The 15511-nt window shown below is 46.8% G+C and overlaps 1 protein-coding gene across 1 annotated transcript in view; it reads right to left on the bottom strand.

The window, feature by feature from the left end:
- dnah7 (dynein, axonemal, heavy chain 7) overlaps positions 1–15511 on the bottom strand; it is a gene marked incomplete at both ends in the record, with an annotated part of 109454 nt that overhangs the window by 12804 nt on the left and 81139 nt on the right. The window contains 11 exons of the mRNA XM_084452028.1: positions 606–791; positions 1892–2053; positions 2380–2580; positions 2808–2969; positions 3397–3573; positions 3846–3938; positions 5196–5390; positions 5671–5797; positions 8969–9304; positions 11701–11834; positions 14157–14347. Of these exons, the coding sequence (XP_084308154.1) occupies positions 606–791; positions 1892–2053; positions 2380–2580; positions 2808–2969; positions 3397–3573; positions 3846–3938; positions 5196–5390; positions 5671–5797; positions 8969–9304; positions 11701–11834; positions 14157–14347 (1964 nt within the window). The remainder of the gene's footprint in view (positions 1–605; positions 792–1891; positions 2054–2379; positions 2581–2807; positions 2970–3396; positions 3574–3845; positions 3939–5195; positions 5391–5670; positions 5798–8968; positions 9305–11700; positions 11835–14156; positions 14348–15511) is intronic.

The raw sequence follows: 15511 nt of genomic DNA, 5'->3' as shown, positions 1-15511 counted from the left end.
AATTAAACTCCTGGAATATTTTGACTAACATGAAGACGTTGACCATAACGATGTTAAACGAGATGCAGTAGTTCAACTAATGCACCAATCGACAGTAGATTCATCTTAACAATTAAAAGGCATGTTGCAAACAGGCCAGGCCAGTAGCCCAAATGAATATTTGGGTGAACAATGCGAGCGTCTGCCTAGACGTTATAGTTCTTCCAGGACAGACACATAGTATTTAGCATAGGCTACCTACTGTACTGTAGCAGGTAAAACACACTCGCACACAAAACCAAGAGAAACCTGTGGTTTTGTGTTTTGCTAGATCCTCAGATCCTCAGATCCTCCCTCCTCTATATGACCTTATATGACCTTATATGACCTTTTATGTGTTTCTTGCACTTTGTCTTGATGCTTTTAATGTCTCATGTAAAGCAATTTTAATTGCCTTGTTGCTGAAATGTGCTACAAATAAACTTGCCGCCACCCCCCCCCCCCCTTTCCTCCTGCCCCCCCCCCCCCCCCTCCCCCTAAGTATACACTATATACTACGTAGGCGCTGTCTTTGAGAGTCACGTCCGGGCCTTAGTGAGGAAGTAAATAATAAGGGGGTCTCTTACGTCGCCCTCTGGGGGGGCGTAGTACAGGCCGCTGGGGTCGAACGTGTATCCGGGGTCCTGGATGATGTCGGGCGTGTAGAAGATGGACAGGATGGTCCGCAGCGCCCGCCGGTCCCAGTCGTCGGTCACGCGGCCGCCGTAGTTACACTCGCCCGTCATGTAGTGGATGGCGGCAAAGGGCACTTCCTGTGCCGGGGCAGGAAGGTGTTACCGTGACATTCAGATGAAGACGGCCTGATCTCAATGTGTTCGAGGGGGTTATTGAACAGACGCTGCTCTTCAAAACGGCAGAGACAAGTGGGTGAACCTTGAATGGCTCAGCGAGAGGATCTTTCAGACCACACGGCTCTTTTATTCAAAGGCAGAGAAGCACAATATGGATGGGGAAGGGGGGTATCGGGGCATTGTGCACAGGTGTGATTTCCCTTGCAAATGCTGCAGCTGACTCTCGGTTAATAAAAATGAAATGTCAACGCATTCAACGATGTTCTTGATCAGTCTCTCTGACTCTTGTTATTTTGGGGGAGGTTGGGGGGGGGGGGGGGGGGCACAAAAGCAGAGTCGTTCTCAGTGGTTTGAAAATGTCAAGGGGGTTTTGAATCTGCCTGATGAAAGGCACTTGGGAGCGAGGAGAAAGCACTTGTGAATGTCAGTACGCATGTGTGTGCGGGCTTAGATGTTCACTATAGAGGTGTGTGAGAGCCATGCGGAGAGACCAGAGAGAGAGGAATAAAGGCCCAGAGAGACTCATCCCGGGCTCACACTACTGGATATTTGAAATCCTCACCCATTTCCAAATCGGGTTGCATCACGCACAAAAGGAGGGTCTTAGCAGATGTTCTTCTCATGAATCTCAAACAAGCGCACATGACAAGATTTGAAAATAAGGGCTCATCACACACTATGGGATGCTATCGTGCCCGAGGGAACAGCGAACCACTGTCTCGCCATCTCGCTTGTAAAGTAATGACGTACTGTAATAATCTTAAATATCAACCATGTTTCATATTCTCAGGGCCGCCCTGATGGGTCTGCGAGCCGATCGGGAGGTTTGAGATTGCATCTGTAAACCCCTCACATTACCAGATAATCCGGGCCGAACATCGGTACCGATCAACGTTCCAGACCAGATTGCCTCCCATTGTCGGGAGGGAGATGAATCAGTCCAAAAATCCTGTAGTGTGAGCCCGGCATAAGTGCGTCCATATGTTAGGGACAGTGTGTGTGTAAGTGCGTCCATATGTTAGGGACAGTGTGTGTCGGTGTGTGTGTGTAGCCTGTAGTACCTCATACTGTTCCAGGAACATGTGCAGCTGTTGGACAGAGATCCTGAGGTCAGTCTCGTTGAACTCATAGGGGATGTTCCAGCCAATAGGACCAAACTTCCTTCTCTCCTGGGTCAGCGCGTGGAAGAAGCACAGCCCATATAGCAGCTTCTTAAACACACCCTGAGACACACACACACACACACACACACACACACACACACACACACACACACACACACACACAAAAGTATTAAACTACCAAAGACAGACAGTCTAGAAAACACATGCACATAATGACATAGGGGGATTCTTTGACACATATGATGATTGAGAAACACACACACACACACACACACTATGGGAGCTGGGATGAGACTGACGACTCCACACACACGCACGCACGCACACACACGCACGCACGCACACACACACACACACACACACACACACACACACACACACACACACACACACACACACACACACACACACACACACAGACTGACTGGCTTGCTGCTGCTCCCGAAGAACTCTGGGTCGGAGATGGGGTCCATGAGGAAGGAGCGTGCGATGTTGGCGCGGAGGCCCTTGGGGGCCTCGTTGGTCATCTTGACCCCGTTCTGGAGCACAGCCACTGGGAAGGTGGGGGCCGGGTAGCTGGTCAGCCACAGGCGGAAGTCTGGGTGAGTGGTGTCTGGATTCAGCTCCTAGAGAAGCAAACACCGTTACGATGGAGAGATAGATGAACAGGTGTTTTTGTGATGGAAAGGGGTAAAAGTAAAGATGCTGAGAATAGAGACACTTGAGTTCTTTACACCACTGGCGTCTTAGAATGATGGTCTTTATATTCCACACTCTGGAATCATTTAAGAGATTGGTTACTCTCACAGTAGTAATTGAGATTATGCGTCCTTCAGTGCACTTTCCCTCTCACCTCACACACTCTCTCCAGGGTGGACATCCAGGAGGTGGCCAGGTGACAGTTCTGAAGGACCACCCAGGTGCCCTCCTTAACGCCTGTCTCGATCATGCTCATAGCTATAGGGCCCTGGCCTTGGCCCAGAGACAAGGAGGTCAGCTTGTTCCCACTGAAGCCCTGTGGAACACACGAAAGGATCAACTCAAGAAGTATTTGGTATCCTACATTTTACAGTTTCCAGTGATGTGCAGACAATGAATAATTGAATACATCCCTTCAATATCTATTTTCTACAGACGCTTTAGGGTTTGAATCCCGTTGCTGCTCAGTGAATTCAGGATGACTAAGCTGTTCAATCTTCAAAGAGAACATTTCCATTTGAGGGGTCTGGATGGATGGATGGATGGATGGATGGATGGATGGATGGATGGATGGATGGATGGATGGATGGATGAATGGATGAATGGATGGATGGATGGATGGATGGGTGGATGGTGGATGGATGGATGGATGGATGGATGGATGGATGGATGGATGGATGGATGGATGGATGGATGGATGGATGGATGGATGGGTCTGAAAGGAGAAGGAGCGTTATCAGCACCTGCTCGTCCCCAAACTTCAGCAGGGCGGCCATGGGGTCGGAGCCGGGGGACAGGATGAAGATGAGAGGGGCGCAGCAGTGGCTGTCCGCAAACGCCTTCCCCAGGTTGAACGGCGGGGCCTCGATGAACGGCCGGCCCAGACTGTCCGATACGAACTCCTGGACCATGGGAATGATCTGGGGAGCAGAGGGCAGGAGAGCTGAGGGGGTCAAGGTCAAGGTCAACTTTATTTATGTAGCACATTTAAAATCAAGCGAAGTTGCACCAAAGTGCTTTAGAGGATATAGAAATAAAATAAAAACAGACAATACATACAAACAATACTGAATATAAAAGTGCACCGTTTACAGCAGCACACACCGCAGGTGTGTGTGTGCTCACACGCTTACACGTGGACGGGGAGTGTTGTGATGTGTGTGTTTTAGGGAACCGCTGGTGTGCGACTTACCTTGTCTGGTCTCAGACAACGAATCACCAACATCTTTTGAAATTTCCCAAGGTTCTCCTGCCACTCGTCTGGGAAGGGTGTGTGGTGTGGGCTCTGCAGTACGCACACACACACACACACACACACACGCACGCACGCACGCACACACACACACAACCTTTTCATAATTTTCAACTAGAATGATTATTACTCACATGGATTTAATCAACAGATTTGACTGATGCTCCTAGTCCTAAATGCCTCTTAATGTCTCTTCCGGCCTTTAAACAAATAAAAACGTTACACGCGGCTTCTCTCACACTCATAACCCTTTTACCTACGAAACTCTCGTTTACCACATTTAATGACCTCACGCAAAGGCCCAGCTCCACTACCTTCCGCCCCCCTCGCCTTTAAACCAGGGGACACAGTCCTCTCTGAATGGCTGTTCAGATGACTGAACCTGGGCCTTTAATGCTCTCCATAACGAGGGAATTGGCCACCGTTTCCATTCATCAGCATGCCGTTGGCCTGCAGGGGATTGGTTTGTGCCGTAGTGTAATCAGGTTATCCTCAGATATAATGGAGACGATTTGGCATCAAATTTGTTTTTAAGGGTGTGTGTGTGTGGGAGGGGTTCTTTATTGACCTGTAGCGAGATTAAGCAATGTAATTAAGTGATAAAAGAGGCAATCTGTGGTGTGCAGAGAGAAAAAAAGGGAGGAGAGAGAAAAAAAAGGGAGAGAGAGAAAGAGAGAGAGAGAGACAGAGAGAGAAAGAGAGAGAGAGAGGGAGGGAGAGAAAAAGAAAGAGAGAAAGAGAGGGAGAGAAAGAGAGAGGGAAAAGGAGAGAGAAAGAGAGAAAAAGAGAGAGGGAGAGGGGGGAGAGAGAGAGGGAGAGAGAGAGAAAGAAAGAGAGAGAGACTGGATATGTCTGGTTAATATGTGGAGCACTGGGATGGGAAGAGAGGGATGATATAGGAAACTTTTTAGACATATTTGCATTTAATAGATGACACTTTTGGATGTTTGTGAAAGTCCTATCCTCCTAAGCTGGTATTTCAAATGTGAATAAGAGGAGGTTTTAGGGATTGTATGTGTGTATTTCAATATTCAAGTATGTGTGTGTGTGTGTGTTAGGGCTGTCAACTGAGCTCAGAAATTTCGATATTCGACTTTCTCTCTTAAATATTTAAGGAAAATCAAATACATTTGATTGGTATTATAGAATTTTCCATAGAAACTGACGCATACAATAGAACCACTTTTAACCACAAGCGGGGGTTCGCCACCTTGAGACACACACACACACACACACACACGCACACACACACGCACACACACACACACACACACACACAGGCACACTCACCGGGCTGTCGTACACCTCCTTCCACTGGTGTTTGAGTCGCGCCATGTCTCTGCGCAGCCCGCTGAAGCCCTCCAGCTCGCCAAGACGACACACCTCGTCCCAGGACTTCTTGGGCAGCCAGGTGCTGGGGTTGGCGTGGGGGTTGTCCAGACCCACGCCGCCGGTCAGCAGGAAATGCCACTGGTTCTCGTCCACCTGAGGAGAGAGAGTGCAAAGGTCAAACGGAGAAGCTTGGAGGTTTGGGTCCCCTGGGATTTGCGCCCAGATGGTGGTGAGGGTTGATTTAATGCAAGAAAAAGTGATGGATGGAACTCACAAGATCTACTGTATGTAACCTATATTTAATATGACCAACTTCTAGACCAGGTACACATGTACTGTATCTCGGCCTATATCTAAAATACATCCAGCAGTGGTAGCTGCATTCATATTCATGGTTCTGGTTATGTGATTTTTTCTTAAAAACAAAACCTACCAGCTTGTCGTGCATGAGCAGGTTGACGTTGAGACAGAAGGAGAAGAGCAGTTTATCCTTCTCAAACAGCGAGCGGCAGACGTTGACGTACAGGGAATAGGTGAAGTGGTCCCTCAGAATCTGCAGTCTGCATAGAACACACACAGAAAAACACAGAGAAGTCTGCATGGAACACAGTAAAACGCGAGATGGCACACAGACTTTAAGATGGACTTCTGTAGAACGTTTACATTTGTACTAGTGCTGATACCCAATTAATTGGCCTTTAAGTCCATTATATGTCCGTCACCCTCCCAGAACCCAAGATACAGGTATCGAACCAGGCGCCATAGACAATGAATGGGGGAATGTATTTTGCACCTGAGCCTAAGTCCCAACTGAATGGTGGTCATTCTTCTCATTTATAACGACACTAATCAACTCTAAACTGCTCACCATTGCTAGACACTCTAGGCCGAAAGGAATCCAATGATCTCTCTTGACATGTTTGGTCGATTTTACTGACCACTAGATCGACCAAAAGACAACCAATTTCGTGAAACTACTACTGCTCTGATGGCTAACGTTTTTAGCATTAGTGAATGGAGTAGAATGTTGAGAATTAGCATGCTGGCTAACAGACATTTTCTATTTGAATGATAGCGTGGTTTGGCTAACGTTAGCAATACTATTGTGTGCGTTAATTAATTAAAATCCCATCCCCATCAGCGTCTCCTCGGGATCCCTGCCGGTACCCGTGACAAACAGGAATGCTGTCAGGCCGATGGTGTCAGAGGACAATGCGGACAGACAGAGATGCAGACAGAGGTTCGGTCACACACTTTTACTGCCTCCGGTTTAATGTGACTTCCTCATCTAACACACCTAACACGTATGAGGAGGTCAAATTAACTAATACATTTGATGTGTTAGATATGTTAGATGAGGAACTCAAATTAAACAGTTATGTTTGAGACAGTAACATCCATGTGTATCTCATTTCTGTAATGTTTAACAAATTTAAAACACCAAGTAAATCACAAAAAGCAGTTACTGACAGAGACAGTGTTACAATTTATGGACTGCTAAGTATCCCAGCATATGTGATATGTGACATCAGTAAATGGGCCTAGACAGTCTAGATACACTAACAGTCATTGGGTCATAATTTCTATCCATCAAAGGCAAGGCCTTTGAATAAATGGGATTACAATGACAAACCCTCACTAAAGTTCATTCGAAGATATATGCTGAACGGTGTATTTCATGAAGAGGCCAGTGTGAGCTATCTCTGCAGTATCTCAAACATTACCGGAGATCAAGGCTGGTAGAGACAAGTGTGTGTGTGTGTGTGTCTTTGTTTGCATGTGTGCGCGAGCATGCATGTGTGTTTGAGAGAGACAGAAAAAAGCGAGGGCACAGATGTATGCTGTTCCTCGTGGTCTATTTGGGCTGGGTGGTTTCTGATGTGTGAATAGGCGTCCACCATCTTGCCTTCAACGTTTGCCCTGAGGCAGAGAAGGCAGGCAGAACTCCTTCAGCCAAACTTCACAAGGCTGCCCAGACAACCACGTCTCATAAAGCACAAATATGATGTCTCCATTGGAGGGCTTTCACCGTTACATGTTCAAGGGTTTGCTCATCCGGTTTCTTATAGTTATTGTTTCTTATAGGCGAGTTCTAATTTGTTTCTTTAAAATCCTTGGAATTTTATGTGTGTTTGTTTTCCTCCAGGGTTCCAGTCAAATAAGACCGATTTGCAACTTTTCCAAATCCTAAATATTGTGTTTTTTACCTGATTGCCTGAAGACCCTGTTTTCCTCCTCACTATGCACCTGGACATACACGTATACAATTGCCTGCAATTATCACACCTGTGGTGTTCTGGGTCTAAAATACCAACATGGGTAAGTTTCAACGCCGGCCTGATACCAGACAGAATTGTCTACTCGTTCCCCTCTGTTGAGATTGCTTCCATTGCTTCCACTCTTACTGATTTCCATGGGGGAGGAAGATTCCATTTCCCCCAACCAATCACTAGAGACCAACGTATCTGCCTGAATCTAACGTATCCGCTGATGCATAGCCATGACAACCACCGACAATGTTGACAACACAGAGCAAAGTGAAACAATGTAATCACAGTAGGCTACTTTGTTACTAATACTACCAACTACTACCTATCATCCTCCTCTCAAGTAATATGAGTATTGCATCCCAACGCACAGCTTGACAACACTCGACAACAGCTTGGCAATGATGTCAGTCCTGCCCTTGGCGCTGATTGGCTAATCGTTAGAACCCACGGTGCTCAACAGCTGTTAACAATAACCATAAATCATCACAAATTTAGTTTGACATTTTTTTTGTCAGACTACAAACATGAAACAAAATCAGGTGATGATTTATGTTTTTTGTGTTAATACTGTATAAGAGCAGTTAAAACAGACTGGACACATTTGGCCACAAAAACTATAAGCAACACAGTTGAAAGGTTGTTACTTAGGATAGTGATAAATGGCTTAATTATAATTTTTTAAAGTCACTTATAACAAATGCATGTGGGATTGGCATGGAGGCTCCTCACTGAGCTTATCTGCTGGACTCAAATAATAAATATAACACAATTATATATAAAAAGTAAAATATTACCCATCAATATTCATATCATCCGCTAGTTATGAACTATTCTTTGTTACTGCCATAAGTTAATGGCTAATGCTACTGCCACTATAGCCCAGCTTCCTCAGACCCAATTCACAAAAATGTGAAGGGTGGAAACTCACAGTTTCCGATTCCCAAGGGGTGTTACCACCGGGCGTGCATCAAAATGCCTCTGGACGCAATTGGATAAACCTACAGCCAATCAGCGAACATGCCTCTACGGCGCTCCTCTGTTCCATCATCTTATTAAACCCGCCCCATATCAGATAAACGGTTGTGATTGGCACAAACCAATCTGGGTTCGAGTGGATTCGGTTAGAACGGTTGGATGTCCAGACTGATCTGAGGAGTGAAATGGAATGTGAGCTGGCGAGATCAGGCTGGCGAGACCAGGCTGGCGAGACCAAGCTGGCGAGACCAAGCTGGCGAGATCAGGCTGGCGAGACCAGGCTGGCGAGATCAGGCTGGCGACGCCAGGCTACTGCCACTAGGCCTTGATTGTTAAAAATTGTGTTGTGCTTTTTTCTGTTGTGATTTTGTTTTGTTAGGCTTTTAAACCTGTAGCACTCTGAGATTTTCAAATAAAAAGTGCATTATAAATCGAATGTATTATTATTATTATTACTACCACTAGTCAGCCAGCCAGCTAGCTCACCTCTGGTCCAGGATGTCACTCTTGTCGGAGTTGTCGATGGAGGCGATGAAGAGGTTGATGAACCAGGTGAGAGAGTACTGGTACATGGGCTCGATGTTGGCCAGGTCGGCGATGGAGAAGAAGAGGATGGCGGAGTGCACGGCGATGGGCGTGTAGCCCATGCGCGTCTCGTCGATCTTCACCTCCGTCTCCTCGGCGATGGCCTGCTTCTCGGAGATCTCGTTGGCCAGGACCTTGGAGGAGGACAGGATCTGGACGGCCGTCTCGTCCTCCAGGATGTTGCCTTCAGAAGAAGAGAGCACCTCCAGGATCTTGTCCTCGATCTCCTTCAGCTGCCTGGGAGGAAACGGGGGGTGGGGAGGAGAGAGCAAAGGTCAAATGGACACCAGGAGATTAGATCACAACCGTGCCACTGATTGTGATCCATCACATAAAAACGACTCAAACGATTATCCCTGGAAAATGTTATACAGGATATCGATCCATCTCACATATAAATACATTCCTGTTTTTAAGACTGGGACACAAGAGCGTTTCAAAGTGGGGCGGCGGGCTGCTCGCCGTTCGCTACCAGGCTGAGGAAGTATAAAATAGAGCAGCCTGTCGTCACAATCTGACGACTCTGCCCACTGCTGCGTACCTGGCCAGGTAGGCTAATATCTGAATAAAATTGTTGTATAAAATATGATATATACGTATACAATATTTAGCTAAATAGACACAAAATAAGGGTTGATGATGTGGTCTTGGCTGTGTTTTAGAAGCCAACTACCAGCTGCATTGCAACTGCAAGAGCTTTCTCTACCTGGCAAACAGCTGCGTGCGTCGGACCAGAGATCATGTAACGTGCCTGACAGAACTGACAAATGCGTTTCTGATGCTGGCAAATGGACCAAAGGAAATCCCAGATGATGCAGTGGACTCTACTGAGAGGCAAGTAAATACTTGTTTTGGACAGAACCAGCAGGTGCACCGAGGTGGACCGGGCCAGAAAGAGGCTCTTTTCCATGGGAAGACCTGGTGCAGTGAGTGCCGCGCAGCCGGGCTGCTCTAGTGGAGCACATCAAGAGAGCCGTCTAGCGGGGCGGTCGCATTTTGGGAAGGACGCTGTCACCAGACCCTGTTTTTTATTTTATTTTATTTTAATTTAGCCTTTATTTAACCAGGTCAAATCCCATTGAGATACAAAGACCTCTTTTTTCAAGGGAAGCCTGGCCAAGACAGCAGCTTAAAAACATACTGTGCTGCCATCACCAACGGACTGTGGTCATGTGAAGACAGAAGGAATGGCCACTAGCATCAACATCCTGCCCCGGGCTGGTCTCCGTTGGCCGCAAGAGTGGTTGCAGAAAGGGCTGCAGGTGTGTGAAGGCGGAGCTTCAGAAAGGGCTGCAGGTGTGCGAAGGCGGAGCTTCAGAAAGGGCTGCAAGTGTGCGAAGGCGGAGCTTCAGCGGACGGGCCTCTGCTTCCCTGAGGGAGAATGTGCCAGCTGACTTCTCAGATCTCTCATTGACTCAGACATTAAAGTGCCATAGCAGGGTACCATGCCAGGTTGTCTTGCCGTGATGAACAGTTAACATGATCAAGATGTGTTCATAGAATGGTTCGATAGCAATTACACCGACCTTTTCAAATAGAATGGCTAATTGTCAGTACATTCACTGAACGAAAGGCCTATGTTTGTACGTAACTGTACTGTAGATTATGCTCTTAGTCACTTCGAGTTCTGGCAAGGAGTAGTACACTGATGTTTCCCACGTTAAATGCAATTACTGTAAGTCGCTTTGTATAAAAACGTCAGCTAAATAACTGTAATGGAATGCACTTGCTAGTACTGCAACAGTTTAATCCAGATATCACTATAACATGACGTTTATGTAGAAATTTTCTTCCCTATGTTACTGCCTTACATTGTAAGAAAACATATTTTTCACTTTAACTTGTTAACAAATGTAAATAATGGTTGTGGTGCTGAAACAGCAGCTTGGGGCCAAAGTGTTCTATGCCAGTAGCCTCCGGCAGCCTCCATGGTCTTCAGCCAATCTGCAATGGCCCAGTATCCAGATTTCTCCTAAATATACTGTAGTATACTGTATGTACCAAATTTGGCACTTTTATTACAGAATGAACAATAGGTTAGCTATGCCGTCCCACTATCAACATTACTGGCTGCAACACAACAGGACTGATATCTAACATTCCTCTAGACCAGGGTTTCCCAACCTGGGGTCCGGGCACTCCTTAGGGGGGCGCCAACGATCGCAGAGGATGTGCTGGGCCTCAGATAAATTGAGGACTTAATATCATATTTAGCTAGATAATTATTTATTAAAGAATCCTGTCATTGACATGTCACACAGCAGTTATAACAAAATACATGAATATGTCTGATATGGTCAAAAGCCTACTACACTACCATTCTACGTATACAAATTCAACAAATTAATCAACATTGATGTTACTGCTAAGCTGTCGAAGTGTTTCATTGTATCCTAACTTACCCCCCCAAGTCGTTGTGAATGACCAGTGTGTGTCGACCTCAGTAGGACATGGACTGGACGTTCACAACAACTTGGGGGGGGGGCGCAAATTCCATCAGGTGTAAGTTAGGGGGACTCTAGGGAAGAAAGGTTGGGAACCACTGCCCTAGACCACAACAGAGGCCTATTTCTATACAGCGTTGTCCCTAAAGGTAGGTAGAGGCCCCGGGGCCCATCTCTGAGCGGCCTTACCTCTTGTTCTCTGCTCCCTGCAGGATGAGAGCCTGCTTCTCCTCCTCCAGGTCCGGTCTCTCCCTGGCCACCACGATGCCCAGCAGCTGGTCCTGCATGCCCTCGGGGGTGATCATGAAGTTCAGCAGGGTCACCTGCCGGAGGGACAGGACAACTGATCTCAGCTATGTCCATCAACTATCTGTGTTTGTGAGTCTGTTGTTTGTTTACGGATGGTGTTTGTGAGTGTGCACTGTTGTTTGTTTACGGATGGTGTTTGTGAGTGTGCACTGTTGTTTGTTTACGGATGGTGTTTGTGAGTGTGCACTGTTGTTTGTTTACGGATGGTGTTTGTGAGTGTGCACTGTTGTTTGTTTACGGATGAGCTATGAGGACAGGCGAGTCTGCCGTTCTCACTGCTGCCTTGACACTACGATGGTGTCCCCGCGTTGATTATCTTTGTGTCCATTCTCAATAGCGTGGCTGCTGCTGGAACCAGCCTTCTCGCTCCACTGCCATCCAATCACAGTGTGATAACTTCCCACAGAGTCACGGGGTGATAATGCAACATCCCTTTTTTCTCTAGTTAAAAACGACACGCTCGGGATGGACCAAGCACATCTTTCTCGACCCATCTCGCCTGTACTATCCTAGAGGTTAAAAGCCAATATATAGCATCTATACTCTGCTTCTAATAAATTAATGCACTTCTCCGGGGCCTAATTCCATTTCTATCGACGCAGCGGGCCCGCTCGGCCGGTGGTAAAGACTCTCGGAGCCCTTATAAATCTCCTAGCTGCCATGTTCAGACCCCCCCCTCCCCCCTCTCCCTCCCCACTCCCTCTCTCTCTTCCCCAGGCCGGGCTGATTGAGGTTGCCCGGTCGTTCCATATGAAGGTATTGTGTTTCAAATGGTCGATGGAAATACTGAGAGCCTATGAGTGTGTACTGTAGTCCAAAAAATATATAAAAAAACGCAGAGAAATCAAGCTTGTGAGAAATGATCTGAATCTATTTAATGGTCGTCCGTAAAATACCGGGCCCGCAAATAGATGCTTGAAATGCGATCCGCGGTAAATGCCTTTTCCCTCCGTAATGCAATTTGGTTTAATGCGCCTTTTCTGGAAATGGCTTTTTTTTTTCTTCCAGGTCCTCCAGTGCCAGGCTTGCTGTTGCAGGGGGGTGCTGTATTTAAATGGAGCATTCACTGAGCGATGTGTGTTCGGAGGCAATGCGCCGTCGTTCAAGAGCTGTGACCCTTTTAAAGTCGACAGCATCATCCTGCATAACGCCGCCTAATCTCATTCGCTCTCTCTGAGAAACCGGACCGAGTGGTCTGAAGAGCTCCACGCTCGTTCTGAAGCAAGGCCAAAAAAACAACAGCTAACAGCTAAAAAAAAACACCCAACATGTTGTACCCGTCATATTGCAATTTTTATTTTCAACAGCCCTCACCTCTAAACAGTACTACAGAATAACACCAATTTCCTTAATCGTTACTGTCTAAAGAGCACTACACCTGATAATGTAACTACCATTCCAGGCTGAATCACAGTTATCATTTTGACCTAATGGAGCCTATTACGATGAATCTCCTACACTGCTAAACTAGGCTAACATTATGGCGAGGCCTATTCCCTGTGGCACTGCCAATGTTTTACCGTCCCACATGAGAAATAGGCAGTACCCCGGTTCCCTTACGAGTCTGCGTTCTATCCTTTTCGTTTCAGTTAGCACAGACGGCTGAAGATACGTCTCCCCTGCCTCGGCCCCCCGTCTGTGCAGCAGGGAATCCTGGGAGGGAAGCGAGGATGAGCAGGGGGGCCTCATTAGGATAGCTCACACCTGCCTTAGACAGATGTGTCACGCAGCTACGGATGAACACGCTCCGATGGTGAGATCACACTCGGTGGAGAAGAGAGTCAAGCAGTAGCAGAATTGTCATTCCAAGGACGTAGGTGTGTTCGCAACTTGAAATCCCTGATGGAGCTTAAATTCTGTGTGTGTGTGTGTGTGTGTGTGTCTGTGTGTGTGTGTGTGTGTGTGTGGAGATGGAGGGGGTGATAACATGTTAACACCCTGTGGCTGTAAAAAGATGTATCCCAAGGGTAGGTAGGAAGCCTCAACCTTAGTATGTTAATATCCCAATGTTGAGTTCTCTCTGATATTATATGATTGTTCAGTAAGGTTTGGGTTCCCATGGTCAAAGTGCATAGGTATGTTACAATGACATCTGAGTGAACAGAAGGTAACCTGACTTCTACAGTAAAAGATACAAAGTTTAAGATGATAACGTTCTGGAAACTACTAATTTATTTGTATTTACAGATTCATTGTATTTATTGGAGATCAATTGGAACATACACTTTGACCAGGGTTGCACTTTTGACTTTGGTTGTACTGTACTACTCCTCACAATAAAGAGTGGTGATCATTAGTTCCCCCTGGTCAAAGGGGATATCTGGGTGAGCTCTCACCTTGACGGAGGTCTCAGGCAGGTAGTGGGGGTTGCGCAGTTTGGTGGTGATGTAGAAGCGGAAGTCCGGGGCGTACTCGATGGTGGCGTCTCCCAGGCGGATGCAGATGCTGCCGCCCTGCTTGAAGGTCTGCTTGAGCAGCAGCGGCTCCAGGATGGGGTCCAGCTCCTCGCCGATGTTCTCCAGGAGAACTGAGGGGACAGAGAGAACGAAGGCTGCGTTCGAGATCAATGACAGAACTGTCACTGTTTCCTAGGCTGAGAATAACAAGACGACCTTTAAGGGGGTCGGGTCGACAATCCCAATAAGAGTATGTCTTGAGGACAAATGAGTGTGCTACTTAAGTTCACGCGAAATAGATTCAGAATGATCCATTGTCTCTATGATAGGAACATAGAATAGAATGGATTTAAATGGACTGCACTTAGATAAAAGCGCTTTACAATAGCATTCACACACCAATGCAGCTGCCATGCAAGGTGCTAGCCTGCTCATTGGGAGCAATTTTGGGGTTCAGTGTCTTGCCCAAGGAGGCGGGATTCGAACCGCCGATCATTGGATGACCCGCTCTACCACTGAGCCACAGCTGCCCCTTAGGCAGTAAGGCTGGGATGTACTTCAAGCAGCCTCATGCTACTGTAACAGTCCTGCTCTATGGGTTCTGTTCCAGCTCTGACAGGGCTAACTTCTGCACAGCCAAACAACATCCCGCGCTCAATAGCAGAATGAGCATGTAGCCGTATGGTGTGTGTGGCTGGTCTAAACTCACGGGGTCTACGGTGCTGTAGCCTGAAGAGTACGCAGCTGCGGCGGAGCTAATGTCTCTGCAATAAGCTTTCAACACGAATCGACCTCTGACCCCTGATCGTACTAGACTAGCGTACTAGCGTATTGCACTCTATTCCTTTAAAGCTACATGAGATATCTCGGCACTTTGGCGGCCCCTCTGGTCGTGATAAAATCAGCACTGCGTTTTAAGAACCACACTTCCCACACTTCCCCACTCACTCGCTGTGATGATGGGTAAAAATATGATAACAAACGTGCGTGAAGCAGACTGGATTGGAAGATTGTAGCTACTTCAATGGAGTTTCTGGAAGAATGGCTTCAATGCAGGTAAATACCGGTCTTCTTTCTTTTATGTGCATGTAGATAAATTCGTGGGTCGAAGTGTGTGTTGTCTTCCTGATATTGGGACACGCAAAACACATCACTTCCGCTTCCACCACAAGATTTCCCCGCCAGTGTAGCCAGTACACCTAAATTCCAAAATAATAAATTCACAGGGTCTCATTTTGTCTCATGTCATCAAAACGATTTTGGGGGTGTTGCTAAGTCCAGTTCATGAACTAATA

Source organism: Borostomias antarcticus, assembly GCF_949987555.1.
Source record: "Borostomias antarcticus genome assembly, chromosome: 17".
In the NCBI taxonomy this organism is placed as follows: domain Eukaryota; kingdom Metazoa; phylum Chordata; class Actinopteri; order Stomiiformes; family Stomiidae; genus Borostomias; species Borostomias antarcticus.
This window is presented reverse-complemented; position numbering and strand designations above follow the sequence as displayed.